At 41.8% G+C, this 27,740-nt stretch overlaps 4 protein-coding genes across 4 annotated transcripts; 1 reads left to right on the plus strand and 3 right to left on the minus strand.

Annotated features, from left to right (window-relative positions):
- Positions 1-314: 314 nt before the first annotated feature.
- On the minus strand, positions 315-1,681 carry sox32 (SRY-box transcription factor 32). Its single transcript, XM_085285953.1, has 2 exons — positions 1,368-1,681; positions 315-1,220 (listed from the first exon to the last, which is right to left on the minus strand). The coding sequence occupies exons 1-2, from the start codon at positions 1,666-1,668 to the stop codon at positions 583-585; spliced, it is 939 nt and encodes a 312-aa protein (XP_085142079.1). The 5' UTR covers positions 1,669-1,681; the 3' UTR covers positions 315-582.
- A 5,808-nt stretch (positions 1,682-7,489) lies between these two features.
- mrpl15 (mitochondrial ribosomal protein L15) lies at positions 7,490-10,313 on the minus strand. Its single transcript, XM_085286925.1, has 5 exons — positions 10,134-10,313; positions 9,833-9,990; positions 8,823-8,988; positions 8,060-8,183; positions 7,490-7,942 (listed from the first exon to the last, which is right to left on the minus strand). The coding sequence occupies exons 1-5, from the start codon at positions 10,236-10,238 to the stop codon at positions 7,605-7,607; spliced, it is 891 nt and encodes a 296-aa protein (XP_085143051.1). The 5' UTR covers positions 10,239-10,313; the 3' UTR covers positions 7,490-7,604.
- A 1,165-nt stretch (positions 10,314-11,478) lies between these two features.
- Positions 11,479-15,597, plus strand: lypla1 (lysophospholipase 1). Its single transcript, XM_085286926.1, has 9 exons — positions 11,479-11,834; positions 11,953-11,984; positions 12,089-12,154; positions 12,333-12,380; positions 12,470-12,540; positions 12,619-12,692; positions 14,426-14,527; positions 14,887-15,063; positions 15,152-15,597. Exons 1-9 carry the CDS (start codon positions 11,766-11,768, stop codon positions 15,209-15,211), a joined length of 699 nt encoding a protein of 232 aa, XP_085143052.1. The 5' UTR covers positions 11,479-11,765; the 3' UTR covers positions 15,212-15,597.
- Positions 15,598-16,506: 909 nt separating this feature from the next.
- Positions 16,507-26,042, minus strand: LOC146567231 (regulator of G protein signaling 20-like). Its single transcript, XM_085286927.1, has 5 exons — positions 25,901-26,042; positions 24,746-24,906; positions 19,612-19,695; positions 19,293-19,527; positions 16,507-17,411 (listed from the first exon to the last, which is right to left on the minus strand). Exons 2-5 carry the CDS (start codon positions 24,901-24,903, stop codon positions 17,217-17,219), a joined length of 672 nt encoding a protein of 223 aa, XP_085143053.1. The 5' UTR covers positions 24,904-24,906; positions 25,901-26,042; the 3' UTR covers positions 16,507-17,216.
- Positions 26,043-27,740: the final 1,698 nt, after the last annotated feature.

A 27,740-nucleotide genomic window follows, 5' to 3' on the forward strand; every position in this document is an offset into this window, starting at 1 on the left:
TGTGTGTGTGGGGGGTGGGTGGGGGGTATGTATCCATGATCGTTTATGTTAATGAGAGTGTGGGGAGTGAGTTGGAGGGCGGGGTGGGCTGCTTTTAACCATGTAAAGCACTTTGTGCTACATTTTTGTATGAAAAGTGCTTTATAAATAAAGATTGATTGATTGAACCATTTGATCTTCATTATAAAAGGCTCAGTGGAGAATATGTACAAGCCAAAAATGTTTGTGTTTATTTAATAAAATAAAGACATTAAAAAATGCCAAAAAGCACAAAGTTTATTTACCAGCATGGATTTTAACAAAATCTGCAGGATTCATTCCTCAAGTTACTGACATTGATTATTTTAGTTTAAATTAATTAAAAATAATCATAGTTTTCTATCACCGTTTTCAATTTAAGATCTCAACAACAACATGATCATTAAAATGAATTTGTTAATTATTATTTCCATTATATTTTTAATGACATGACATGGAAGGACAACACACTCAAGATCTACGATATATAATATAATTTAAATAAATATGCCATTCTGAACTGTTTCATGAGAGCAAGCGTCTGGGTATGTGGCTGCTTTGCTCTTAGTAACTGCCGGGATCCACTGACTCGGGCCTCTGGGGGCTTGGACCCAGGTACTGTTCAAACTCGCTGCGATCCAGATCATACAGCATATCAGCCTTAACCCTTTCTAAGTAGAACTCCAGGGATGGCCCAGGAAGGCACTGGGGGCCTCCATAGACCCTGAACTCCCTCTGATTCCCAATGGGAGCTGCAGGACTGGAGAAACCTTCCTGGATGTGGCCCTGCTGAGGGTCAAAATACCCTTTAGCCTGTGCAGCGTACACAGGAGGGTTTGAGTATATGATAGGATTATTTGCGGCTGTGGCTTCTTTTCCTTGGTCTGGGAAGTCAGGGGTGTTTGCATAGCTGCTGTGACAAGAGGTGTAGTTAGCTGAGGAGTTTGGGAAGGTGTGTGCATTTTGGAAAGGCTGCTGGTGATTCTGGAGCAGGTAGGTGAGGTTGTAGGGAGGTCTGAAGCCTGAGCTGCATAATGAAGGTGTCGATGCTTCTGGAGTCTTTGGGCTTTTCTTAAACTGCTTCCTCCTGCGTGGCTTGTACTTGTAGTTAGGATAGTCAATGGTGTGCTGCACTCTTAGACGCTCAGCTTCCTTCATGTAGGGACGTTTTTCAGCCAAGGACATGGCTTTCCAGGCTTTCCCTGCAGAATAACACAGCAGTAGAGCTCTATACATTGACTAGCTTGATAAAACTGACCTTTGACTAATAAAATAAAATCCTGGTTTGAGGCCATATCTGAAACATGTTGTGTTATTTAAGAAACAAAAGACACAGATTATTATTTTACCTAGTATTTTGCTCAGGTCGGTGTTTTCCAGGTCTGGGTTGAGCTGTGCCAGTCGCCGGCGCTCCTCTTTGGTCCAGATAATGAAGGCGTTCAGGGGCCTCCTGACCCTCTGCTGTGCCGCAGCAGATTTGGGTTCGGGGCTGGTGCAGCTGGAGTCCGAGTTCGCCGAAAGCGGGCTGGAAGGCCCTGAACTCGGGGAACACACCTGGGCCATCTGGTCTCCGTCTGCGATTGGCAACTCTTCGCTGCACGAAACGGAGCTGCAGAACTGGAAATCTGCGGGGTCCTGACCGAAGTACATGTTTGCAGATGGCTCTGTTGCTGGCTGTCATCCTCCTGATGATGAAGAGTTATATATGTGGGCGCTCCTCCAATGGGAGGCCAGGAGGAGTGGATTTAAGGTGTGAATTCCAGGTGTGTTCTCAGGTCTGTGACCCCGCGACCCAATCAACGATTTTACGAAACTTCAGATTGGGGTCCGTGTAGAGTCTGTCTATACCCCACAGTTTTTTTAATCTAATTAGAAAAATAAAGTTTCACCCGTTTTATTGTCAAACGGAATAAACTCAAAGTCAACGTAATTTGTGTCTTTATCCACGTGTAGATGACACAATGGAGGTTCTGCACTGGGACAGGATTTATGTTTGTGAGGTGAAAACGTGACACTTTTATATCTTCTACATAATCAAAAAAGGTTTAAGACTTGTTAACATACTCAGATACAAACACGTGAGCTTTGCGCTCTTTAAATGGACAAAACAGACACACAAACACACACACACACACACACACACACACACACACACACACCTTGTTGTTTTTACCTCTGACCCACCTATTAAACCCCCATTAGTAAAACCAAATCACGCCTTTTGATCAATAGTGCCTGAGGGCCAGGGTAGGAATTGATGAGCCCACATCAAAAGTTTTCAGGAGGCAAGGCTGGTTACTAATTACACTGTGTCTTTCAGCTCTTATCGGCCATCCACTGTCTTTATCAAAGTTCATTTTACACAACTGAATCAAACGTGATCAAGGCGCGTTTATAACGCGATTACTGCTCGCAAATGTTTGCGAACACGCACACAGAGAAAAGCGTTGATAGGCCCACACAAAGACCCATGATGAGCCATTATGCGGGACAGCAAGAAGGAGAAATTGCCCGACCTTATCGGTCTCAGCAAAAAGATGAAATAAACAGTGGGACAGGCTGACTGGCTCCCCGAAAAAAAGTGGATTGAAATCCTCAGACATTCAGACGCACAGAAACTGCAGTTGGCGCATCGCTCTCCAATTCCAGCTCAAACTGTCTGTGCCACCTTCTTTACAAAGTTTTATCCTAATTTAATTCCAACACACACACACGAACAGATTTTATTTAATTTGCTGCGAATATTAAAGCTTTCCTTCACACTTTATACAGTTTGTAAACGAAGAAAACTGTCAGGACCGCAGTTTCTTTACAATAACACACAAAAAAGGAAATAGCCACCAATTAAGTCCACGCAATGACATTATAGTGATAGCAGCAGTCATTTACAAACACAATGGGATAAAAGTGACTTTAAATGAATAGAAATGACCAGCCCAGAAACCCGGGAGGCTCGCGCTCCCTCTGTAATGCAATTGGATGCCATTACAGGTGCTAGCTTCCCCTTTACGGTTTCCATGAATGTCTGTCTTTGCAACTGACGGCATGCATTAGACAGACAATGGGTGCATTATGCAGACATTTGCAACTTTGAGTCTGCAATATATGTCTGTCTGCGGTCCTGACTCTCCACCATTTGAACTGAAGAAGCTTCTCGGATGAGAGGTGAAACGTCTTCAAGTAACTTAAAGAAGTCCAGACGCTTTTCTTTGCAAGCTCCTTTGACCAGTCTGCAATATACTGTGCATCCGTGAGACCTGCACCTGCTCTGCATTATCTACTTAGCAGAGTCACTTACGCGCAACTTTAAAGTGTAAATGTTCTACGGTGCTGTTTAAAGTACAGAGGGTTAATACACAAGGGTTTGCACTGATCTTAAGGCGAGTTCTGCTAGAATACACATATTGAAAACACAAGTCCCCACTTTAAAGGGCCTCGAAATGAGCCCGTAATAGGAGGTTTTTTTATTTGCTTTTGCTTTGGACTTTGTTTTAACGTCGCAGTCAATCAGGTGAAATGGAGATCTTTAAGAAAATCAATAATGTGTCACGCAGGCAAACTCAATAATAGACGTAATTAAGGTGAGTTGTTTCAACCGTGTTCCCACTATTGGCGACCAAATATAAAACTAAGAGTCGAAACTGATAAGCTGGTATGTAGCTTTGGTAAAGAAACCAATAAAAAAACCCATGACAAATGTGGAGGTTATATGTCAGATTTAAAGTCGAATTACTCGTCAGAATAACTGGTGATTTGGTGGTGGGGGAGGTGGGGGTGTCCTTGTTTCACAGCTTGTCAGAATTATAGGTTGAATCCACATCCGCGGGGTAGAGCGGGACGCATGCTCCAACGTGCTGTGAAATGCGCTAATGGATTTAATCAATTACCTTGAATGGCGCAGCGTGAATACAATAATGTTAGTTTCGGCTGACTATCAGCGCGAACTGAGAGGGCTAAATATTAGACAACCTCTCTCTGTGTGTGTGTCCTTTTATTGTATAACCCACTCCAAACTCCACCACCAGCAGGGCTTTCCTTTGCTGAAAAATGTTTGAAAACGTGTTAAAAGTCCTTTATGTTTGGCTTTATTAATGAATCCTAATCTATGAGGTGACAGTAGGGTATCAGTGCATTGTATCATAGCCAAACAAGCAGCGAGCTGCCACTGAATGGGCACTATGCTTTCTGAATAGGGATTGTTCTCTGTGGCTTTCTGATCACAATGTGCCATTGTATTGGACAGAACTCATATATGGGACACTCCTCTCCTTCTCCACTTTGGATCAGTGATGATCAGGCTGGCACAGGTAGAGCTGTGCAGTCAGGACCTGTAGGAACCTTATGAAGGGACAGGCCAGCAGGCTCTTGGAAACGCTGGACAATGCCTTGGTTGGATATTTACTAGATGTGGAGCATGCACTCATTTGGTTTTGTGGTTTTCCGCTTGTGGGCTCTAGTTTTCCGTCTCTGAAGGTGCTCCAACACCCATGCTCTTCTTGTACTATGGATATAAAGTGATTTAAGTTTGCTGACATGGAGACGCTTTCTTCGGGCTTCTGTCCAAAGGAGAAATCTGATCAAAGCCACAGAGGTGCAATGCAGGAGGCCCGTGTCTTGACCTCTGACACTGCAGCACTGTATTCTGCCTCGGCTTCACTGTCATCCCATTGACTTTCCTTACAGTGCCTCATTCATAAAGAGCTGCATTGTTTTATAGCTGGAAGGTGTGAAGAGGATATGATAGTGTTGTCTCAGGTGACCGTGATCTTCGCGGCGAGAAGCTATATTGCATTGTTGAAGTATTGTATGGGCACAGCAGGCCAGCTTGAGATATACTCTGTCAAGTCTCAGACACCATTCTATGCAGTGGTCTGGTTCCCCCGCCTCCAGCTTCACTTCTCAATCGCATGTTTGAGCAAATTCAACAGCAGATGAGGCCTGCAGGGTCCCGAGCGTCAGCCTCCACACTCCCCGTGTAAACAGCGCCCTGCCCGGCTGGCCCAACGTCAAGTCAGCTGAGAGGATTACATGCCCCCTGGTGTAGACAGGCTTAATGTGGCCTCATTAACAGAGCACAATGATGCCCCCACCTCTGAGCAGAGATAATAAGCAGAGCTCATCCAGACTTCAAACACAGCTCAGACAAACTCGGGAGCCCGGGTGGTTCAGAGTGTCCAGGCGAGGCCACGGAAGTTGAAGAATTTCTGCACTACTTTAAGTAGCAACTGCAGACTTTGTCGCCCAAGTGTGCCGAAAAAGGAGAAAAAGTGCTATTTCAGCATCTAGAAATGTGAAGATTTTAATGAAAGAGGACATGCACTTCACCGTGTAACTGAGAGTACGGCAAAAGCACAAACAGCATGAATAAAAATCCAGTAATATAATTTTTTATGGGACAAACTGTCTTGTAAAAAGTGCAAAGGAGGAAATTATTTAATGTTTTAGAGGAAGCCTTTTTAAAGGCCTTCTGCTTGTCAGTTGACTTGTGTGTATGTGTGTGTGTGTGGCATTTTCGAATCTTATTTTATTTTCTGCACTAAGTGACTAATTAATGTAAGAAAAAATCACTAATGAGTAAATTAAACAGTGCTCTTGTGTTCACAGTATTAAATCACAGCCTCCAATTCCTCTGTCTATCTCCTTCCTCCTTAAACTGCTTTCTAACTTCATTTCATTTTTCTGTCATTCAGAGCTGCTCAGACTGAGACTGGCTAATGAGGCGAAGCTATGATCTCGTCACAGAAGCAGCTCCATTCTTTGTAAATTAGGAATTGTATCCTACACTGATAAGAGCCTTAATTGCACAACTGAGTTGACATCTTTTACTTTCCAGAGAGCTGAGCTTTGGACATTGGATGTCCTCGGTCCCACAGTTTGAAACTCACACCTGTGCCCGGCACACAGCGGAGAAGGAGTCGTGCATTTAACTGTAATTAGCCCTGATTATTATCTGACACTGGCCTGAGACTTGCGAGACACAGCCATGCACAGCGTCTGTCTTAAACGGCTCATTCAAGGCAGCAGATAATCAAATCGATCTGCCGTGCTCAGCACCGACAACAATGTCTGAATGTTTAATTAAACAGTGTGAAATGGTTAGACTCAGACATTAGATTATTTGGAGCAGAAACCAGACACAAAACGCCAGTCTGAAACAAATCTTTTTAGCCAGCTGATTGAGGAAAATACTTGATTCCACTTTGTCATTCTTCTGTGCAAACCTTCAGGCAGCCACACGCTCACAGGGCTGATGTTTGTGCCTCTTTGCACATAACAAAAAAAAAATTGTTTAGCTCGCTCCTTTTCTCTCTGTTGCTCGTCTGAGACCTGATACAAATTCAAAAGGATCTGCTGCTTTGAAGATAAGAGCTGTAGTTCTGCCATAAACAATGATTGTGCTGTTTCTTTCCTGTGGCGTGATTTATTTAAAGTATTATGCTTTAAGGATTTGGGCAGGTTTTCCTGGCAGGGCCGGCTGTGTATGTATCCACCGGCCGTATTGGATACTTGAGGATTCAGGAAAACACTCAGGGAACCACAAGGAAAGTCATCAAAGTGAAACCTTTGGCTCGTGGGGTGAAAATTTACTATTTCACTGAAGCTCACCTGAAAAATTATCTTTTTTTTTTTTAAACGCTTAACGAAAACTTTGCATCAGTCCTTTTTCTATTCTTGCATAATTAAGATCTGCCTGCATTTACTAAGGTGGCAGTGGGGGTGGGGGGTGGGTTTAAGACAAACACAAAGCTCGTGGTGGTGCACACACGCACAGGCATATGCTTCCTTTGATAAAGTGTTTTTATAACAGCACAAATTCTATGGCAGCCTCCCTCAAGACAATATCTGTGCAAAATACCAAGTTATTTATAGGGAGTGTGCCATTTCGACTCCAAAAAAATAAACATGAGCGTAATCGTGAGCTCAGGAGAGATGCGATGAAGCTGTAACCAGTGAGGTTACACTCCGGCACAGGCTTAATTTATAGTGCGAACAGGGGGCAAAATAGAAATCTCATCAGGATGCATTTGAGTTTTATTAGATATGAATGATGTCTTGATTCGGCTTTCATGTCTCCAAAGCATACAGAGGCAAGGTTGTATGTATGTTTTTTGCCTGTGATTGTGTTCCAAAACAGGGGGAGGGGGAGGGATCTTTTGAACGTCCACACCAGGATACAGCTGCCTGTGACTAATTTCAAACTCCCCTTCTAGGGCCTAGGCAACCCATTTCACAAGTAACACACATCACCAGGCATCTGTTTCCTGTTTTCATTCTTTGAGTTATCTTATTTTCCTTATTTCCCCCTCACCTGTTACAGTTCACGTTCCTTCCATCATGCAGCACGGGCCACGGTCGTGCTTGGACACGAGGCCGTCAGATGTTGGCCACAGAGTAGTACTCCTCATACGGTTTGTGGCATAAAATCGACTACATTTAACTGTATTAATAAAAGATAATACAGTGAAAAATATATTTTTCAACATAAAGTTTAATGGCAACACACAGACTACAGTTTTCCATACAAAATGAAAACGCTTTCAACACCCCCAGCTCCCTGTAAATAAACAGTATTTTTCTCCTAACACCTACGAACTGTAATATTTCATCAGTTTTTCATCAGTTGGTTTCAGGATCTTCTTCTCAGGCATGTTAACAACCCAGCCTGGAGAAAGGCCAAAGAAGATCTGTCGTATATCCTTCCTCATGGCCAGCATGTGATACAGTTCATCCTTTGAAATATCTGGCAGAATGTAACCATACTTCTGTGCCAGGGCTAGCCGGGCCTGCTGGATTTTGTCCGGGTCTGCCAAATAACCCCGGTTGTCAGCACTTGTGTAATAAGGGAGCATATTCTCCCCGGGCAACATTCGCTTTGGGATCGGCTGCCCACGGACAAAAAATGGGACAGGCTTGATGAGGATATCTGCAAAAAGTGAGAGCACATTTTCAGGCCTTTTACTTTAAAAATTTTTTAAAAATAAATAATAAATAAAATACATCGACTTGGGCAAGTGGATAAGATCAGTCATTAATGAGTTACCGAGACTTATGGGATCGTAGAAACTGGTTGTGATGACCCCTCCGTTCCTTTCAATAGCAGCTATGGCTCCTTCAGTCGCTCTCTGAACCTCAATGTTGATTTTTGCAGCAAAAATCTCAGCACCCTGGAACAGGACAAACACGTGAGCTTTAGTCAGAACTGGCTAAAATAATAACCTAAATAAAAATACTGAGGAGTCAAGACCAGCATCTTAATCTGTTACTGTCACAGTGACAACACTGTCATGTGGTGCCACCTACTGGTATGTCTACTAAAATTCTTCAGTTCTAACCAATTGGATAACCTCACAGTGATTTTGAAGCCATTCTTAAAGAATAAAACCTTTGCTGGTCAAACTATAAGCTGTTTAAATTGTTTTATTTGTCTTGCAGCAGCTATGCATAAAGTCTTCAGCTCACAGGCTCTACTGATGACAGAGAAAATACATTTCATCAATATTTAAGATGTTCTGCTCATAAAACAGATAAAGGAAATGAACAGGTTATCCATTAAGAAACCTTATACTTTCAATTTCCATGGAAAGGAGATCCTCTGGTGTTTGTAGCATAGCATTTATAATTTATTTAACATCAATAATCACGTCTCTCAAGTCTTGTTTCTGTGTTGACACTAAATACGCCAGGAAGTAGCTGTTTGTCCTCAGATGATTGTTAAATGATTTTAAAATCAGCTGTGATGACAAATCAAGCTTCCTAATTTTGCCTAATTTGATCTCTATGAAACAGATGAACAGATCAAAAACCTCGTCAACAAGCTGGACTCCATAGTCGCGCTTCAGGGGCTGGATTGTGACTCCTCTGGCGTTGACGAGCTGGGTCAGGTCTATAGGCTGAGTCGGGTCGACTCGGCCCAGATCGATCAGGTACTGCAGCCGTTTTAGCGTCAGAGGGTGGTACTGCGGACGGCGACTGAGGAGGAAGAAGTACAAATCGATATGCACTGCTCAGAAAAATGAAGGGAACACTCGATCATAGCAGCGTAACACAAACTGAGTTAAACTTCAGGGATATCAATCTGTCTAGTTAGGAAGTGGAAACCACTGTGAATTCATTCGAGGTGCACCTGCATCTTTGCTCTCTCCTTATCCCTCATGACTAACTTTTGTTTAATGCTACTGGCAGCATGAGATGGTAACTGCAGTCCATTCAGGCTGCACAGGTAGTCCAGCTCTTCCAAGATGACAGATATGCAAGTGACATCGCGAGAAGGTTTCCTCTGCCACTCGCCACAGTCTCCTTATATCTCCTCCCTTCAAAACTGTGGAGGACATACAAGGGGATGGGACATTACATGGGGCAGAATTTGATCTTTTGTGCAAGAAGGAGAGGAGCAGCATTGCCCATGCTCTACAAAATGACCTCCTGCAGGGTGCTCAGGCACATTTCTGGCTGTCAGACTCCATGAATGTGGCATGAGGGCCTGATGTTCTTCAGTGGAGTCTGTGCTCTCATCTATGAACAGAACAAGGTGCCAGTGGCAGACCAGTCACTCCAGGTGTGCACTCACAAATGGCAGTCCACCTACCACAGCATGACTCTAATGCTGGTATTAAGAGATCAGTGTGGGTAGTGCTGTGTAGATAAGGTGTACTGACTGACAGATAAAACAGGTTATAAATAAAGCTTTGTGTTTTCTGATCCGAGCTTGATGGCAACCAAGTGCATCTGTCATTTATGCAAATTCGGCGTGCCTCTTACTCAAGCAAGCACTCATCGATTAGCTTCACAGATAAAAGGCATTTGACGCCTTTACCTGTGCCCTTCATTGAATCCGTATTTTGGTATGGCCAGGTAAAAGGGGGTCTGCCCCCCCTCGAAGCCCAGCCGAGGTCGGTTCCCTCTCTGCCGCTCTCCTTTGTGTCCTCTGCCGCTCCTGTTGCCACCATACTGCCCTCTGCCCCGGCGTTTCTCCTGCGACACAGGAGCATTTAGGACCATCTCCTCTTGCTTGCACATAACCTCATGAGAACAACTATCTCCGCTGGATTACTTTAGCTGACATTAGCTGCGTTAGCCACAGATAGCTACAAAATTTACGAGAGATTAAAACTTACCGTTTGCCGGGCTCCTGGTTCAGGCCGTAGGTTCGCTAAGGTTATCCGCGGGAGGTTCTGCAAAACATCCAGTGCTTTACCGCCTGGTTTCTTAGGGAAAGACATGTTTCGGTCGCTCACATGTCAAAGGTAGCAAACCAAGGGCATAGAGGTCACGTGACAAAGACGGCAGCGGAAGTATTTCTCGTTGACGCTGTTACGTTTCAAAATAAAAGATTTGGGAGGTTTGGCGCTCCTGTTTTCCAAAATAATCCGTGTTAATATGCAATTTTTATTATTTAGAAAACAGCCAAAATGGTCTGGCTCACGATAACATTAATTAACATATTTTGAAAATGTCCCAAGCAAAAGCCAAACGTTGCCAGAATTCTTACTAATATTCAACATTCACCATTATTTTTTTTTTTTACAACTTTTCCCGTAGTATTGTCTCTGCACACCACCACTGTGGATTTTAAATCAAACAATCAATATGTGCAACGACTAAAAAGTGAAAAATGACTTGGGGAGGAGGAAAAAATTACCTTGGGGTTGCATCAGGAATAGCATCCAGTGTGAAAAAAAAGTCTTCCAAGTCAAAACATGTAGAGCCACTTTCAGTTGCTACTTGTTTGTGGATGTTTCTGCATCCAGTTGTTCCATTTCATAGCCAAAAAGCATGCTCTGTTGGGTTGAGATCAGTTGACTGACTTGACTATCGAAGAGTATTCTTTGCTTAAAACTCAAACCTAAACAAAACTCTTGAGTTGCCTTTGTAGCTTGCTTTGGGTTATCAGTAATCACTTTTGCGGCATTTGGCTGAATCTGCGAAGAGAGTATTTGTACACTTCATAATTCATCCTGCTGCTTCTATCAGCAGTTACATCATCAATAAACGCTAGTGATCCATTTCCACTGGCAGCCATACATATCCACACATAACACTGCCCCCACCATTCTTGGCAGATAATGTGGTACACTTTGTGTTGTGATCATCCTGGTACAAATTCACCTCGGTTTCATCGCTCAAAAACATTTTTTTCCAGATCTGTATTGGCTCTTTTGGATGTTTTCTGGAACAATCCAATCTAGTTACCACAGCTCTGCAGATCATCATTGTTCTTGGAAGTAGCTTATGTTTAAATATGTAAAGGTTCTTCTTTTTTTATTAGCATTATTTATAAAATTTTGAATTGTATTTCTTCAGCTGTGCAGTCACATTATCTGTAATTTTCAAATACAGAAGTGGGCTGTGGAGGATTTAACAGCCCTCAAAGAGTCGCTCATCGACATTTCGCTCACCCAATGGCTGATGTGCATTTGTAATCGGGCCGCTAACGACATCCAATCAAAACGCGGAGGGGGCGGGACTACGAAGCGTGCCTGTCTTTAGCGAGTAGAACCCTAACCGTCGGTGTGGTTGTTTTTAACATCACATTTCAACTTCTAAGAAGAAATTGACGACTGCTAGCAGGGACAGGGGGCAGCGATACTTTGACCTCCATGGTCGGTCGGTATTTTGTCCTTCAGCTGTTTTATATTTGAACGGCAGAGTTGGACAAATCTCGACACGGATTGACAACAAAGGGGAGGGCACCGTTATTAGCTAAGAACAGCTAACTTCTCCCGACATAACAGCTGCCTCAGCGCTGCATGTGCGGCAATAACATGTCAGCGCCCTTACCTGCCATTGTGCCTGCTGCCCGTAAAGCCACTGCAGCGGTGAGTTAACAAGGCGACACAGGTCATTCACATGTTAGTGAAAAAAGCAGCTGTTATTAGACAATAAAGAGCCTAGTTTGTACCAGCATGTGCGAATAGGTGTTGTTTGTTTTGACAGGTTATATTTCTGCATGGCCTTGGCGACACTGGGTATGTAGAGAGATTTGTTTACGTCTTGTGTGTAATATTGGTGTTCATTAGGACCCAAGACACTTTTGCTTTCACCTTAACTATAACTGTGTCCAAAATGACAGACATGGCTGGGCAGAAGCTTTCGCAGGCATCAGGATACCACATGTGAAATACATTTGTCCACATGCGTAAGTATTTAGAGCAGTTATAACAGGAAAAGCAGGTTTTGGGAAAGTTTCAGAAAGTCCGTAAGCGCTTTAAGTAGACTTGAATGCTGTATTAAAGGCTGTGAAAATGTATAAACCTGTTGACACATGTAGGGCAGTTAGGGCAAGCCATAATGTTACTCTTTTCCACTGATTACAGTCCCATCATGCCTGTTACTTTGAACATGAGGATGAACATGCCTTCTTGGTAAGCCGCAGTTAAGGAGCATTTTTCAATTGAGAGTGTGGCTGTTGCATGTCGGATGAGCCTCACATGTATCTGCTCCCTTTCTACAGGTTTGATATCTATGGGCTGAGCCCGAATGCAAATGAAGACGAGGCTGGAATTAAGAGAGCGTCAGAGAACAGTATGTTGAAAGAAGGATTTTGATCCTTTTCAGGCCTTTTCTTTAGTCATATTCAAACATAAGGGGTTTCCATTTCAGTTAAAGCTTTGATAGACCAAGAAGTGAAGAATGGGATACCTTCACACAGGATTATCCTGGGCGGATTTTCGCAGGTAAGTGTGGGATGTGCAGGAATGATATGTTATATAACCTTGTTTTTTTTTGTGTGATTTACAGGCAGTGTTATGATGGCGCATTACTGCCACTGAAAGTAAAAAAAAAAAAAAAAAAAATCACTGGGTGAGGGCTGGTAACATCTTGCGGAAAATTATTTTTCTTTTAAGTTTACTTACATAAGAGAAAATTGAGAGAAAAACTGGTGATTTCATAGGAAGAAAACAGCAGATTTACCAGAGAAATGTGTCAAATTGATGAGAAAAAACGTGGAAAAGTTGTGCATTTAATTTTTTTTGTTTTAAGTACAAGATATTTACAGATTTTTAAAGTTAAGTTGGAAAGAAATTCACAGCCATGAGAAACACTAAAAGAATATGAACAGCACTTCCTTTTCAGTCATATTTATCCAGGCAGACAAAAAGCTACACTCAGTTCTAATAAAATATGTACTCCTTCGACCTGGAGTAACAGCACCAGTCGCTGCGTACAACTTTAATCTTGAAAAAACGCTTGATGCTAGGTGATGTTTTCTTTCAACTGCAAATGTGCAGTGAGGAAGGTGAGTATAATCATACGAACCACGTCTTTGGGTCCGTTAATAGTAAGCACTTATCAAGGAAATATTAAAGCTACTTTTGGTTGCTCCCTCATGCACAAGGTCGCCACATTGGGTCACTCCTTATGTTTGATTTGGCTGATATTTTACACCGGATGCCCTTCCTGATGCAACCCCAAAGGGATTTGTGTCTCCTTTTAGTTGAATGTGTACATAACTAAGCCATGGAGCCATAGTAGGAGGCAGTTATTATATAGTGTATTATTATGCTGTAAGCAGTTAATACAACAGCAGCCATCTAACATAGACTGAAAATAGGTTAAACACATGTACCGTATCTAAAGCTTAATAACTGTTTGTGTAATCTATACAAAAACGAACTAAAAATTGAACAATTTGTTCTTATGCTTATGCGCAGGACTATTTTTTTGCTAATCTGTTTCTTTCATTTGATATCAAACAGCACGATAACTGAAAAGATTAACTTGATTTAAATTATGGATGTATTTTGTGTCCAGGCACATCTTAAATTTAGGCAAGAAAAGCAGAAAAAACAACTAGGCACTGTTTTCATGTACTTTAGGCACTTAAAATACAAATAATTTATTTCCAAATAAATTATTTTAAAAGAACAAAAGAGGACTAGAGCCTTTAATCATGCAAACATACTCATGTTTTGACACTGCTAAATGAGCCTTGTATGTAAATGTGAATTCCCTTTATTTGACTGACAAATGTGTATTAATGAAGAAGTGTATTTGTCATGTTTCCTCTACAACCGCATTCTTTGTATTTGTATCCTCTAACAGTGAGAAAGGCCTGTAGTGTCACAAACGTTCTGACTTAGATGAGTTACTTGTGTTTTCTTGGAGCTGTCATACTTGCACTGGGAGTTGTTTATTATTTATTTAGTTGGGTATGTGGCCGTTAGCTCCCACCTGTGGATTATCCCATAGATTTAAAAGTCTGTTCAGTCGTTTATCCAATGAAAACTGACACACACTTAGGTTTTGCTATAAAAACTGGACTGTTTAAATCAATCAAGTGTGGATTAATCAAGTGCTGTCCTCAAGCTGAGGTTGTGTTGATGTGTAGTTGTAATCTGTTGGTGTTAGGCTTAGTATCTTTGTGAGAATGATTTTTTTTTTTGTGTGTGGTTTTTTTTCCCCCCAGGGTGGAGCGTTGTCTCTTTACACGGCTCTGACGACTCAACAGAAACTTGCCGGTGTGGTCGCTCTCAGCTGCTGGCTTCCTCTCCACAAATCCTTCCCTCAGGTAGAAACATTTCTGAGGGTGCAACCTACGCTTTTAGACAGATCCACCTGAAATTTGTAGTTCTTAAAATTTTTGATAATTGACACTTCATAAAGTTGTGAATGCAAGTATTTTCTTTTGGACCGGTTAATAATAAGCACATATATGAGTGGGGTTTTACTTTACTTTGGGTTGATGTCTAATACATTTAGTAAGCACTGTATATATATACATGTAATGCTTCAAATTTTTAATTTATTTATTTATTTTTTTAGCAAACTACTCCTTCAATTGGATTACACTACCGGGATATCCCACAGCCAGCTCACATTCACTCATAATCAGATAATAAAAATAATCCTAATCTGTTCTATTCTCAGGCGGCTGCCAACAGTGCTAACAAGGACATGCATGTCCTGCAGTGCCACGGGGATGCCGATCCCCTGGTTCCCTACGCATTCGGCATCCAGACAGCAGAGAAGATGAAAGGTCTCATCAATCCTGCCAACATTACCTTCAAGTCATACCGTGGTCTACCTCACAGCGCGTGTCCAGAGGTGAGGGTGGGAATAAGAAAAAAAAAAGGCACATTTGACCGTGGAGTTCCGTCTGAAATGCTTTTTGCATCTTTTTGTGTATTTACAGGAAATGGTGGATGTCAAGCGATTCATAGAAAAGCGGCTTCCTCCTATCAGCGACGAATGAACACGAGTGTGTCCGCTCACCTGATCAACATCAACAGAGTCCTTTGAGCTTGACTCCCGTGAGACTACACGGACTCGAGGACCACTGACTTACTTAATTAAAAAATAAAAGAAAGGAAAAAAAAAAAAGAAACCTGCTGCTACTCATAGATAAGAACGGGGCTGTCAGCCTGCAAGAGGCATGACTGTACTGATGCTGCATACTGACCTGGAGCCACACACAACCCTCAGTGTTACAGTAGAGTAACTAACAGTAGTTGCTTGATTGTGAAGCTACTTTTCATTGAGACGAGCCATTTCTTGCAGGAATTGTATGTATTATAACAACTAGGGCTACATTTCATGGTTTAATACCTACTCTCTCACAATAAATGGCCTGTTGTTAAATGTTTTTCTTTTTCATTAATGTAGCTCTGGTCTGGTGATGAATTATTAATTAAGGCACATCGCCAAGCTAAAAGGTCAAATATTTATTGCTGCCAGCTTCTCAGATTTCTTTTTTCCTCCCTTTAGTGGTCACCACATTGAATCATCTGCCTCCATCTCCCCCTATCCCAGCGTCCTCTGTCACACCAACCCCCTGCATGTCCTCTTTCCCCTCATCCATGAATCTTCTCTGAGGTCTTTTCCTCCTGTCTAGCATATTCAGCATTCTTGGTCAAGCATATCCACTATCCTTCCTCTGCACATGACCGAACCATCTCAGCATTGCCTCCTAGACTTTGTCTCCAAACTCCCTCTGATATACTCATTTCTACTCCTGTCCACTCTGGCCACTCCCAGTGAAAATCTTTAGCTCTGCCTCTCGTCTTTTTATCAGAGCCACAATCTCCAAACCATCATAGCACTAGCATATTATAAACCTTCCCTTTGACTCTTATCTCTAGCCATCTTTTACAAATCACCCCTGACTCTGGTCTCCACCCGTTCCACCCAGACTTTACTCTCTTTCACTTCTCTCGTGCACTGTTTATTGCTTTGGATGGTTGATCCCAGGCATTTAAAATCACCCCCCTTCACTTTTCCACCTGCCCCCCTCGCATTTAAACACATGTAGTTTCTCTTCTGCTTTCTTTCATTCCTCTCCTCCTGCATTTGGGTTTACATAATTGTAGATACAATATTAGCACCTGGGATTTCATCAGCCTTCTTACCTGATTAAGTAGGACAGCCAATAAGTCGTTTCTGAAAACTGTTCTTAACACACTGCAAAAACTACAGTACTACATGTGCGATACATAATGAGGTGAAAGCATAGACTCTACTGTGAATGTTCATGACACATGACAGGAAACGCAACGTATGATTGTGCTTTATTTATGTGAGAATTCATATAGTTATTTCACACAAATTTTTAAATACACAAATATATCAGTGGTCATGGTCATGTATTCAGTTTGTTTTTCCCTGTTTTGCTTAAATTAAATATAGACTAGTATCACAGTATTGAAACACAAAGACAAGATCTATTTCTGGGTATCAGCTCATCAAGTTGTAAAAACTTTGATCTTTGAGAAGAGCTAAAAGCACCAACGTGTGAAGTCATTGTCGCACCATTCGTTTTAGACCAAAGGTGCTAGTGTAGAAGATCTTATTCCAAGGCACTTTCCTTCTTCTTAATTTTACCGTTAAATAAAAACTACTACTTTCTACAAGAACTGGATATGCATTAAGGCTCACAATATACCTAAATACAAATGCAGTGCTCACAGATACATGCGTTCCCTCATTAAACAAGGTAGAAAAGTGCAATGTCAAGCGTTAGGGAGTATATAAAAATATAGATATGTTTTAGACAAGTAACTGATGCTGAACCGAGCATTTGTTCTTGTTTGCTCCAAAGGTTTTGGTAAGCTAATCGTGGGTAAATAAACAGCAGTTACAGCTGGATAAGTAGTGTTCATTTTCACGTCTGTCTTTCTTTAAATAGCAGGACTCCAACATGAACACGAAACTCCTTCGGGTGGGACGCATGCGCTAGAAAGCATTGTGTGGCAGTGGAGAGTCTATGGCTCAGAGGGAGACTGAGACTCCTCCAGGCTCTTCAGCAGATCTGCGTACGCAGATGAGTTTATAAAGCGGGGGTACGAGTCTCTCTGCATCAGCGTGTAGATCTGCTGCTGAGCATCGTCGAACGTGTGCGAGGTCGGCTCAAGCATATTGCGGTTTATCACTTCTCGGACGCGTGAATCCAGACTGACCTGGAGAGGACGAGGAGACAGAAGAATGTTCAATAGCACGGATGATGGATTTAAAAAAATGCACATATAAAAGGACAAAACAACTTCCACACGAGGATTTTATACTCTGCGTGACACTTTCAGATGCTTGTTTAACTGCTCGTTACTGCAAATGCCTTATTAGCCAATCACACGGCACCAACTCAATACATTTAGGCATGTCGACGTGGTCGAGATGACCTGCTGAAGTTCAAACTGAGCATCAGAACACAATGTGATTTAAGTGAATGTTCCAGTTGGACTGGTCTAAATATTTTAACTGCAGATCTAAAAATGGTAAATGGCCTGTATTTATATAGTGCTTTACTAGTCCCTAAGGACCCCAAAGCGCTTTACATATCCAGTCATCCACCCATTCACACACTGGTGATGGCAAGCTACATTGTAGCCACAGCCACCCTGGGGAACACTGACAGAGGCGAGGCTGCCGAACACTGGCGCCACCGGGCCCTCTGACCACCACCAGTAGGCAACGGGTGAAGTGTCTTGCCCAAGGACACAACGACCGAGACTGTCCGAGCCGGGGCTTGAACCGGCAACCTTCCGATTACAAGGCGAACTCCCAACTCTTGAGCCACGATCGCCCCAATCTACTGAGATTTCTCCACGCAACCATCTCTAGAGTTTAAGCAGAGTGGAAAAGAGAAAAAGAGGAAATATCCTGTGAGCCTCAGTTCTCTGGGTGAAAAAGCCTTGTTGATGCCAGAGCTCAGAGAACGGTCAGTCTGCTTTAAGCTGGCAAGAAGGCGACAGAAGCTCAAATAACTGCTTGTTATAAGAAAGATATACAGAAGAGTGAATAAACAACATGCTGAATCTTGAAGCAGATGGCCTACACCAGCTGAAGACCACTCCGAGTGATCTGATGTCCGTTAAGAACAGGAAACTGATACTACAGTTCACACAGGCTCACCAAGACTGGACAAAAGAAGATTTAGATTCCTGTTGCCTTCTATCAGCAGTTCAGGCTTCTGGTTTAATAATGTGTGGGATATTTTCATGGCACACTTTCAGTCTCTTAATACCAACTGAGTGTCGTGTAAACACCACAGCCTACCTGGGTATTGATGCTGACCACGCCCATCTCTTCATGACCACAGTGTTCAAATTAGAAACTGGTCTTTTGAACATGGCAATAGATTCCAAGGTGACCAGATCTCAATACAATACAGCAACTGTTTGATGCTGTTGTGTCATTATGTAAAAAATCTCAGAGGAATGATTCCAGCACCTTGTTGAGTCTGTGCTATGATGAATGAAGGCAGTTCTGAAGGCATAAGGGGTCCAGCCTGGTACTAGCAACATGTAACTAATGGAGTAGCCAGTGAGTATATATCAACGAGGCTTCCTGCTACCAGCTTGAAAATGTAAAATTACTGCTTTAACCACTTTTGACTCAAAAATATCTACTTACATGCCTTCTTTTGACATAATCCATAAATTAGTAAGGCGACTTCAACCTGTCAGTTCACATGCCTTTTATATGTTGTTTAGTGGTCTCTAGCTAGTCTTTTTTCCTTTTTTATGACTGTTGGCTGGTTTATGTTACTGGTAGCTACACTTGCTGTTGGTGGGTTATTAACAATACTGTTCTTGCAGCCTGTCATTAACATGATATTTATAATACTCCACTTGTTGTCAGTGCTGTTATACTTTGACACCCTGACTCTATATACACTCTACACCCTAAAACAGCCACTGTGAGACTTTTGGTGAAGTCGATCTTAGAGCTAAAAAAAAGGAACATAAAAGCTGCCTGCAATGCAGCAAAAGCAATCTGCAATATTACACCTGTTCTGTTGATAAACTTAGATATGATCATTCTAAGTATTATTTACTCACCTCTTTAGGGGAAAGGATGGAGATGAAGTCCTCATAGATCTGGCGGACTTTCTCCTCCACCACAGTCTTGTTCGTCTCCTTTTTGAGCTCCTCGCAGGCGAGCCAGAACATCATGTTCTCCTCGCTGAACTCTGTTCTCAGGAACTGCCTGAAGCAGCTTCGCCCGGCTGCACTTTTCATCACCCTTTCAAATGACATCGCCCAGGAGCGAGTGTCTTCCAGAGTAGGCTTTGGGCTGGAAAATAAAAGAATAATGGATGCGTTGGCATGTCACCGAATTTCCACAGCAATGTCACAGATTCTGTATCGCTGAACTCACCTTTCTTCGCAATTAGTGGTTTTGTCCGTCCTGCTCTCAAACGTGGACCTTTGTATTGTTTCGTCTTCGTTTCTAACAGTCAAACTGAAAGACAAATAACACGGAGAGCTTTGACGTTTTGATCATGAATGTTTTTAAAGCAGTTTGTCACCCGGTTTTCAGTTTTTCACCCTGCAGCTTGAGCTAGACATTCAAAATTGGAAAATCTTCTAATGTGACCATTTGTTATCAGACAGAATAAATACATGTTATAATTCAATGCATGGCAAAATACATGTGGAGGCCCTTAAGGAGACATGAAAACACCTGCTGTTGTTTGAGTTTGTGTCACACTGGGCCTACGATCAGAACTAATGGGATCCGTAGCTACATTAGCCATGCAGTGTGCTGACATTACCATCAGGATTAAAAGTAATGCATTTGTTCCTCAGTCGCTGTGACGTGCATCACGACTGTATTTGTCCTTACAGCCAATAAGAGAACATTTTTAACATTTTGCTTGTGGCTAAACAATTTAGAAATAAGGGCCGACTGCTCATAATTTGTTTGCAGGTGTACCAGCTAGCCTCAAAGCAGACATTATGTAAATATGTTACATGATGATGCAAGTAGCAACCTCTGGAGCCGAAAACTGCATTTCCTCTAGTGGCCACTTGAGGCTGGCTCCATAATAGAGTCAACACCCACAGACTTCCGTGTTAAAATGCCCAAATTTAGAGCACGTTTATAATATGGTATTTTTTAATATGTAAAACTCATTGTTCAGGATACTGGCATTAGCAGCCTAGCTGTGCAGATTCACAGCTGTCCAAAAGTCAATGCACTGCACCGCGGTTGTACTTTTGTGGAAAATAGATTATCTGACTAATGTCATGATGACTAATGTCACTAATGTCATGTCTGTGAGGTGTAGCCATCCAAGATGTTTGTGCTTCAGCTTTGCTGAGTTAAACTGTAGTATTTTTTTCCTTTTACTTTGGGCTTCAAATCAAATCAAAATGTATTTATATAGCACATTTAAAAACAACAGTTTTGATCAAAATGCTTCACAAATTAGGAAATAAAAATAAGACAAATACAACGCAAGACGAGACAAACATAGAAACCAACCAAATGATAATCAAACTATCTTACATCAAAGCCAGAGTAAAAAGATGGGTCTTTAAATGAGATTTAAAAGACTGAACAGTCTCAGAAGAGCGAATGGCAATAGGGAGTCTTACAACGTGGGAGAAGTAGCTAGGAAGTGGGTCAAAGGGTAACAGTTAGTTGGTTCAATGGAATATGGCTGTCAAAGACAATAACTTCAGTTTTACTGTCATTCAAGGTTAAAGAGTTTTGAGATAGCCAGGTTCTCACATCATGAAGACAGTTAAACAATGTATGCAATGGATCTGTGACATTCAAACCGCTTATTAGTAGATCCAAACTTTTCACACAACTCTATGCACTATGCAGTCATTGGTTTGACCGCAATCTCCCCTGCATACCAAAAGTATTCTAGAGTCAAATGTGAGGCCATCTGTTGAGCAGCTAAAGCTTGGCCCACGTTTGGTTCATCCAACAGGACAACGATCACAAGCACAGGAGCAACAGGACTCTATGTAGTCCTGTGAAAATCTTCTTTTTCACATATAGCTAGAGCCTTGTAACCAGGCTTGCTAGAACTAGCTGATCACTTAACACTCCACCCTCTTGTCCAGATACAGTTACTTCTGGCTCCCAAAAAGCCACCATGGTGGTGACCAATACACTAACCTTAAGGCCTCAAAATGCACAGGCCAAAAGCAATGTGATGGTTGTGATGGCCACGTTTTTATGGTGTGCGCTCAAGAGCAGTGTTTTTCTTTGTATAACTCCTTTCGATATTACATTATAACTCTGCTAACTCTTTACATTCATAGGGAAAGTGACATACCCCAAATGCATTATATGGACTTTAAAATTTCTCCAGCAGCAAACAATCAAAAACCTCAGGAACCATTGGTTTAATATTATACAGTCTAGCCTCATGACTTCCCTTAAATAAAACTAAGAAGCCAATCCCAAATGGTACACATTAAAAATGGGCTGGTGTCTACATACCCTATATGTAGACACTAGACTGAGATAATATCAAAACCCAGAAATACTTTAAATTTCATGCAATCCTCAGTCAAAAAGTCTATTGCAAACACTGATTTCCTACAGTGTAGTGTAGCAGGAGCACTATGCATTCTATAGTTTCTTCTTCATTTGAAATGAGAGAACATTTACAGCACGTTCAGGCTGATCCACTGGGAACGTTTCTGTAAAAAGTATAGTGTGTCAACTGTCCAGCTCATCCTGTGAGTCTCACCTGTGTGGAATTAAAACCTTCTCTCTGCCTGAAGTAGCAGCTGGCTGTCGGCTAATTGGTTCAGGTGAGAGTCCATTGTGAGCCATCCCACCTGGGAATGTGGTGTTTGAAGCTGTGCAACAATTAAATTAAAGTCATACAGATGTAGAATAAAAAACGTATTACTCATCCCCAGCGGAGTGAATTATCGCGACCACGTTCTGCATACAACAGGTCGGCTGTCCTCAGAGGAAGCAAAAGCAAATAGCTGATAATTCCAAAACAGGTTTAACCCCCCCTGAGGCCTCCATCCGACGAGAGCTGGCGCCGGTCACGGGGCCACTGAGTTTATGTTTTTCTGGGTTGCTGTGTGGATGGTGCTGGTAAATGAATGAGAGGTTGGAGTCAAAAGGGAGGTGCATCTGTTGTTGAGCTGTTACTACAACATACGTCTCATTTTATTCCAGACGGAAACTATTAGATTTTTATTTGATTTAACGTTTTCTGGTTTATGTCTCTGCAAATTAAAAATCATTGTTTGGACAAACCAAGACAGTTGGCGGTGTAAACTTTTGCTCTGGGAACTTGTAATGACCACTTTCTTCATGATTTGCTGTTTGTGGAAGCTTTTTTGGGAGCAGGGACCACTTACAGAGGACAAAATAGTCCTAATAACAAACTGAATATACACCTTCACTACCATTTGTACTCTTATGCTCAGCACTATTTCCATTCTAAAACTTTTCAAGCAAAATACTCCAGACATGTGATGTGATGGCTCAAAATCATATGGGAGTTTCCATAGCTTCAGAGTTAAAAACATTAAGCTCATGCTACTGCACAAAAAGTCCTCTTTTAGAACATCAGGTGTTGGCATCGAGGCTGATGGAAATATGAACACCAAACATTACCATCAGATTTGATCCACCATCTGAATCACATTTGAATGGCAATGGCTTGATTTTTCAGTATTAAAATGATCACAAACACACTCCTAATGCAGTAAAAGCATACCTGGACAAAACAAAAAACACAAAGTGGTTGTCTGTGAGTCATGGATTGGCCTCCCAGTAGCCTGGACCATAACATTACTGAAGCAGGGTGGGGTTTGAATGGCCTTCAAGAAGCCTGGAGAACTATTCTGAAGACTACTTAAAGAAATTACAAGGAAGCTTGTCTAAATAGTTCAGGCTGTGTTGAAGAATAAAGGTGTTCATACCAAATAATAACTGTCAAGCTCATCAAAATTGTACAAACTCAGTTTTTGTCTTATATACTGTGTTTCCATGTATGTTTGCACATATTTCAGTAACACATGCACCCAATTCCCATTTTCCGAGGAAGCTATACAGCCATGAGGGCTGGCTCAAGACTTTGCACAGTACTGTCCCTATCTGTAGATATACCCATTTTAGTAATACAACAATCTTATTGGTTGCAGAGCTCTAGGGATCCTGAATCGCATTTCGAGAATCCTGCAGCTCTGTTGGGAAATGAGTTGTGAAAACACTGGATAATTGTAATGACTGGTTGTTTTCATGGGCCACTTACTCAGCAATCAATAAACTCAGTGTTACATCGGTAGATTTTTCTGTTTAATCGATCATAAATGACAAAAATGCTATTATAGTCTGTGAAATCTATGTGATAGCATTGCCAAAAACCGTAAACATTGGCATTGTGAAGTCACAAAACCAGAACACTTTAAGGTTTGGGTGTTTTTTTTCCCATCAGGTGCTTATCAGCTGAACCTCTCCCTTCTCTCATGCCTCTTGACAGGCTATATGTAACACATTTTGTCATACTCGCCATCTTATTATAGAGCATGAGTGCTTTATTTTGTTTGTCATATTCTTGTTTTTAACTTGAACAGGAAATTCAAGGAAACTGCTGCATATTTTTATTTCTTTTTAAGACCGGTTTCATTTCCTGTGCATATTTCATTGCTTTTAAAAGAACTGTCCTTTTAGTCTTATTGCTATCTATTATGCATTGCTATAGTTGTGTAGTTGTGCTTGCATTCTGTTTTAGTTTTCTAATTGTATTTTTTCTTCTTTAGTTTTACTTAGGTGTAGATAAAATACAACACTGTACATTCTGGCTACGCTTTAGTGCAGTTCACTGGGCAGGGTTGTTCAGCGTTTTTCGAGCGTGGCGCACTCCTTTCTGTGGCAACTAAAGTGATTTAGTTTAAGGCCACTTTGGTGCCTTAAACACGTGTTTTGGAAGTAAAAATAACAATTGGTGATCAGTGGGAGACATGAAAGCAAAACAGAGATACTAAAATTACTCAAAAACAAGATCCACTTGAGTGGGGCTGTGGCAGAGACATAGAATAATGCGTGGAGACAATGGCACTCAAAGCAGCAGCTCACTCAGGAGCAACAACAGCACCTTGCATTCCTAAGCCCAGCCCTACACTAGCTGAAGAAGGCAACTACCCTCCCCTTCACTATCTTCTTTCACTGCATGCAGCCCCCAACCAGCTGCAAACGACACCCTCCCTCCCGAATTGTACGTAGCCACACCATTTGACATCTTGCTCCTTGTACACACGCATGCCATATGCCCGCTGCTTGCTTAAGTCCCACAGTCTTATTAGCTGTGAAATTAGCTACAGCTGACACCAATCAGTCCTGCTGGACCAAATTTGAGTGAGTTCAGGATTCATCTCGGCCACACAACAACAGCTAGCAACTCATGCAAAACTCATGAACCCGTGAAATTTAAGGAAATGTAATTAATGAGAGGACTTAAGTCATCAGTGTATAAATCTGTGTGTGGATGTGTGGGATTCAGTGGAGTGTTTCTCCTTACCAGGAACAGCTACAGCAGCAGCACCAGCAGAAGCAGCAGGCATTTGAGGCGTTGGTGGGGGTGTTTCCCATTCTGGTGCGCGCTTGGAGGACACTGGCAGCTGCTTCTTGATGAACCTGCACCTGTGTCTTACGCATCTCCTCCCGCTCTGAGCCCATGGGCTGAAAGCAGAAGACTACAGTGAGAGAGCTGCGCGGAAAGCAGGGTGGTGGTGATGGTGGTAGGAGAGGTTTCACTGGAAGATCATTACCGCATTAAGCGGAAGCATCACACGCAAAACATCACAGTCCAAGAAATCGCAAGAGATTAGAGATCTGACAGCCGGCGCGCAGTTCTAAGGAGGATTGAGAGGAGGAAAAAAAGCGACTCAAGCCTAAATGATACGGAAATCTCGTGCTGAAATCCGTGCTTGCTAAATTGAAACTACCTGAGGTGAATAAACGTGTCTTGCGGAATGCGCGAACACTTCACGATCAACTTTTGCACAATGCAACAGCGATCGACATGAAATATATAAATATATGAATGCAAACAGCTCGAGAAGCCAGTGGATTTTTTTAATCAAGGGTTTGCTGGATTATGCTGAATGTAACAAAACCCAATGTGATGAGCAACAACCCCCGCCCCCCTGTCCCCCCCCCTCCTCTCTCCCTCATCTCCCCTCTCCGTCTGTGAGGGATGAGCAGTAATGATAGCGACAAGGCGTTACTCCTGGACCGCAGCAATCGCATCCTCGGGAGGATACACGATACAAGGAAAACAGTCTCCCTACAGCAAGCAGCCATTTATAGGAACATAATGCAATCATTATGATCAGAAATACTGATAATTTCGCGTCCACTCACATTATTCTCTCTCCCTTTAGAGGCAAAAAGAAGCAGCAGATCTGCTAATATCTAGGTTCGTTTAATGATCGATGATTTTATTTTAGCACGGATGACAGTGTGCACAAATTGTCTAGAAATTAATTCTAATATTCCTGGTTGCTGGAGGAACATCCAGATAAGAATGCTTCAGCCTCACTGGACCCTGTAACTACCCGCCTTATTTTCCAAAAAAGAAAAGAAGAAGAAGAAGAAAAACTGCACAACCAGTCGTGCTTTCAGTCGTTTTTAAGACGCCCTCTCTGTTATAAAAATATAAATGTGTACTCACTGTGTCACCATGAATGCCAGAATACAGGTGATTTTTGGCTCGATCACGTCCGTCTGCCTCGGCTTGACACAAACCAGTTGGTTTCCTCTATGCGCATGCGTTTCCTGCAAGTGTGAAAAGATTTTTCTGCGTCCATGCATTAACTGCCAGAACACAATGTGCGCTGTCTGTTACAGCAATGGCTTCTTCTTGACAGATGGGGCAGGAAGTCTATTGCGTGGCACAGATAATAAACAGAGATTCTTGTAAATTATTATTCACGGGGGGTTTTGTTTTTGGAGGCAATGAAATGCTGCTGGTATATAATCAATAAAGTTTCTGCGATTGGGTCAATTTCTGTTGAATTGAATTATGAAGAAACGTAATATATTCTTAAATCGTTGCCTGTATCACTCATAATCTGGTTGGTAATGCATTTATTTTACTGGGTGCATTTTTGGATTCTGGAGTCAGTGGTGGCAGATATTAAGACGCTGTAGACGTCACAACCCTGACTAATTTAATCAAACATCTGGAAGATCCAAATCAACATCTGCACCTAGTGTGCTCCCAGTGTGGTCAGCACCACTTGAATCCACCAGAGGGCAGCGGCGCTCTATTTAAAAACGCCGGGGCCTAGCAGCAGACCCCCAGGGGATGCTGAGCCCAATGGAGGGCAAATCAGGAGAAGTAAAATTCGATTAAGTGACTGTTAACTAAACTGAATCTAAATGATAAAAAGCAATCACTGCACTTCTTCAGCCATGACAAGATTCTGCTTTATGTAGAGAGCAGGCTGCATAAACCCATCTGTCCTCATGCTGGGCTGAAGCCAGGATTTTAGATCAGTTTTTATCTCTAAAAATCTCTGGCTTTTATTAACCATTTATTCTACACAGTTCATTTAACCACTCAGTTATTTGTCTTTTCAGAATATGCAATAGGCTTTTGTGCATAAAACTAAAACAGAGTCACATATAATGCTGCAGTTAAGAAAATGTGCTGGAGCTTTTTAGATGAATGCTACTTTTTATTGTGCGTCAATCCATGTAAACCTATGTAATTTAAAATTATTTAAAATCAAACCTATTTTTTTTGAAACTCTGGTGTCAGTCTCCATACTTTTGTTGCAGCTTCTGAGTCGGGTGGTAACACCATGTACTGCAGTGATAGGTGTACATGGTGTCACAGTAACAGATGGGTAAACATAGGTGTATTTCTAAATGACATCACCTCACTAATGCTTAATAGTGTGACTGGATTATAAATTGCTATAGAATATAGAACATCTCAAATCATTTTTTACAGCCCTGTAAAAAGTATTTGACTTTTTTTGCATATTTCTCACATTTAAATATTTCACGTTATCAAACAAATTAGAAAATTAGACAAAAATAACCAGAGTAAATCCAAAATGCAGCTTTTAAAGGATGATTTCATGTATTAAGGATTTTTTTAGTTATCCAAAACCTACATGGCGCCGTGTGAAAAAGTAATTGTCCCCCAAATCTAATAACTGATTGTGCAACGCTCAGCAGCAAATACTGCAATTAAGCCTTTTTGGTAGCTGGCAGCGAGTCTTTCACTTCACTGTGGAGGAATTTTGTCCCAGTCTTCTTTGCAGAATTGTTTGAATTCAGCCACATTGGAGGGTTTTTGAGCATGAACGACCTGTTCTAGGTCACGCCAAAGCATCTCAATCTGGTTTAAGTCTGGACTTTGACTTAATTACACTCTAAAACCTTCCTTTTTACTTTTCGAGCCTTTCAGAGGTGGACTTGGTGGTGTATATTGGATCATTACTTTTCTGCATAACCCAAGTGTGCTTGAGCTTTGGGGCCAAACTGTCATGTTATGCTGT

Source organism: Mchenga conophoros, linkage group LG9 (assembly GCF_057382185.1).
Source record: "Mchenga conophoros isolate Kocher_MC1m ecotype Shallow Benthic linkage group LG9, M_conophoros_male_GT1.1, whole genome shotgun sequence".
Taxonomy (NCBI): Eukaryota; Metazoa; Chordata; class Actinopteri; order Cichliformes; family Cichlidae; genus Mchenga; species Mchenga conophoros.

Bases quoted from the DNA above. Each gene is read 5' to 3' on its own strand.
- sox32 (XM_085285953.1), bottom strand. From the start codon at position 1,668: ATGTACTTCGGTCAGGACCCCGCAGATTTCCAGTTCTGCAGCTCCGTT. The intron at 1,221-1,367 runs GTAAAATAATAA...GTTATTCTGCAG, and splicing joins CGACCTGAGCAAAATACTAG to GGAAAGCCTGGAAAGCCATG.
- mrpl15 (XM_085286925.1), bottom strand. From the start codon at position 10,238: ATGTCTTTCCCTAAGAAACCAGGCGGTAAAGCACTGGATGTTTTGCAG. The intron at 8,989-9,832 runs GTAAAGGCGTCA...CTTCCTCCTCAG, and splicing joins GGATTCAATGAAGGGCACAG to TCGCCGTCCGCAGTACCACC. The intron at 7,943-8,059 runs GTAACTCATTAA...CACTTTTTGCAG, and splicing joins CTACGATCCCATAAGTCTCG to ATATCCTCATCAAGCCTGTC.
- lypla1 (XM_085286926.1), top strand. From the start codon at position 11,766: ATGTGCGGCAATAACATGTCAGCGCCCTTACCTGCCATTGTGCCTGCT. The intron at 12,155-12,332 runs GTAAGTATTTAG...CACTGATTACAG, and splicing joins AAATACATTTGTCCACATGC to TCCCATCATGCCTGTTACTT. The intron at 12,541-12,618 runs GTATGTTGAAAG...TTTCCATTTCAG, and splicing joins TAAGAGAGCGTCAGAGAACA to TTAAAGCTTTGATAGACCAA.
- LOC146567231 (XM_085286927.1), bottom strand. From the start codon at position 24,903: ATGGGCTCAGAGCGGGAGGAGATGCGTAAGACACAGGTGCAGGTTCAT. The intron at 19,696-24,745 runs GTAAGGAGAAAC...TTTGTCTTTCAG, and splicing joins TGCTGCTGTAGCTGTTCCTG to TTTGACTGTTAGAAACGAAG. The intron at 19,528-19,611 runs GTGAGTTCAGCG...TTTATTTTCCAG, and splicing joins ACCACTAATTGCGAAGAAAG to CCCAAAGCCTACTCTGGAAG.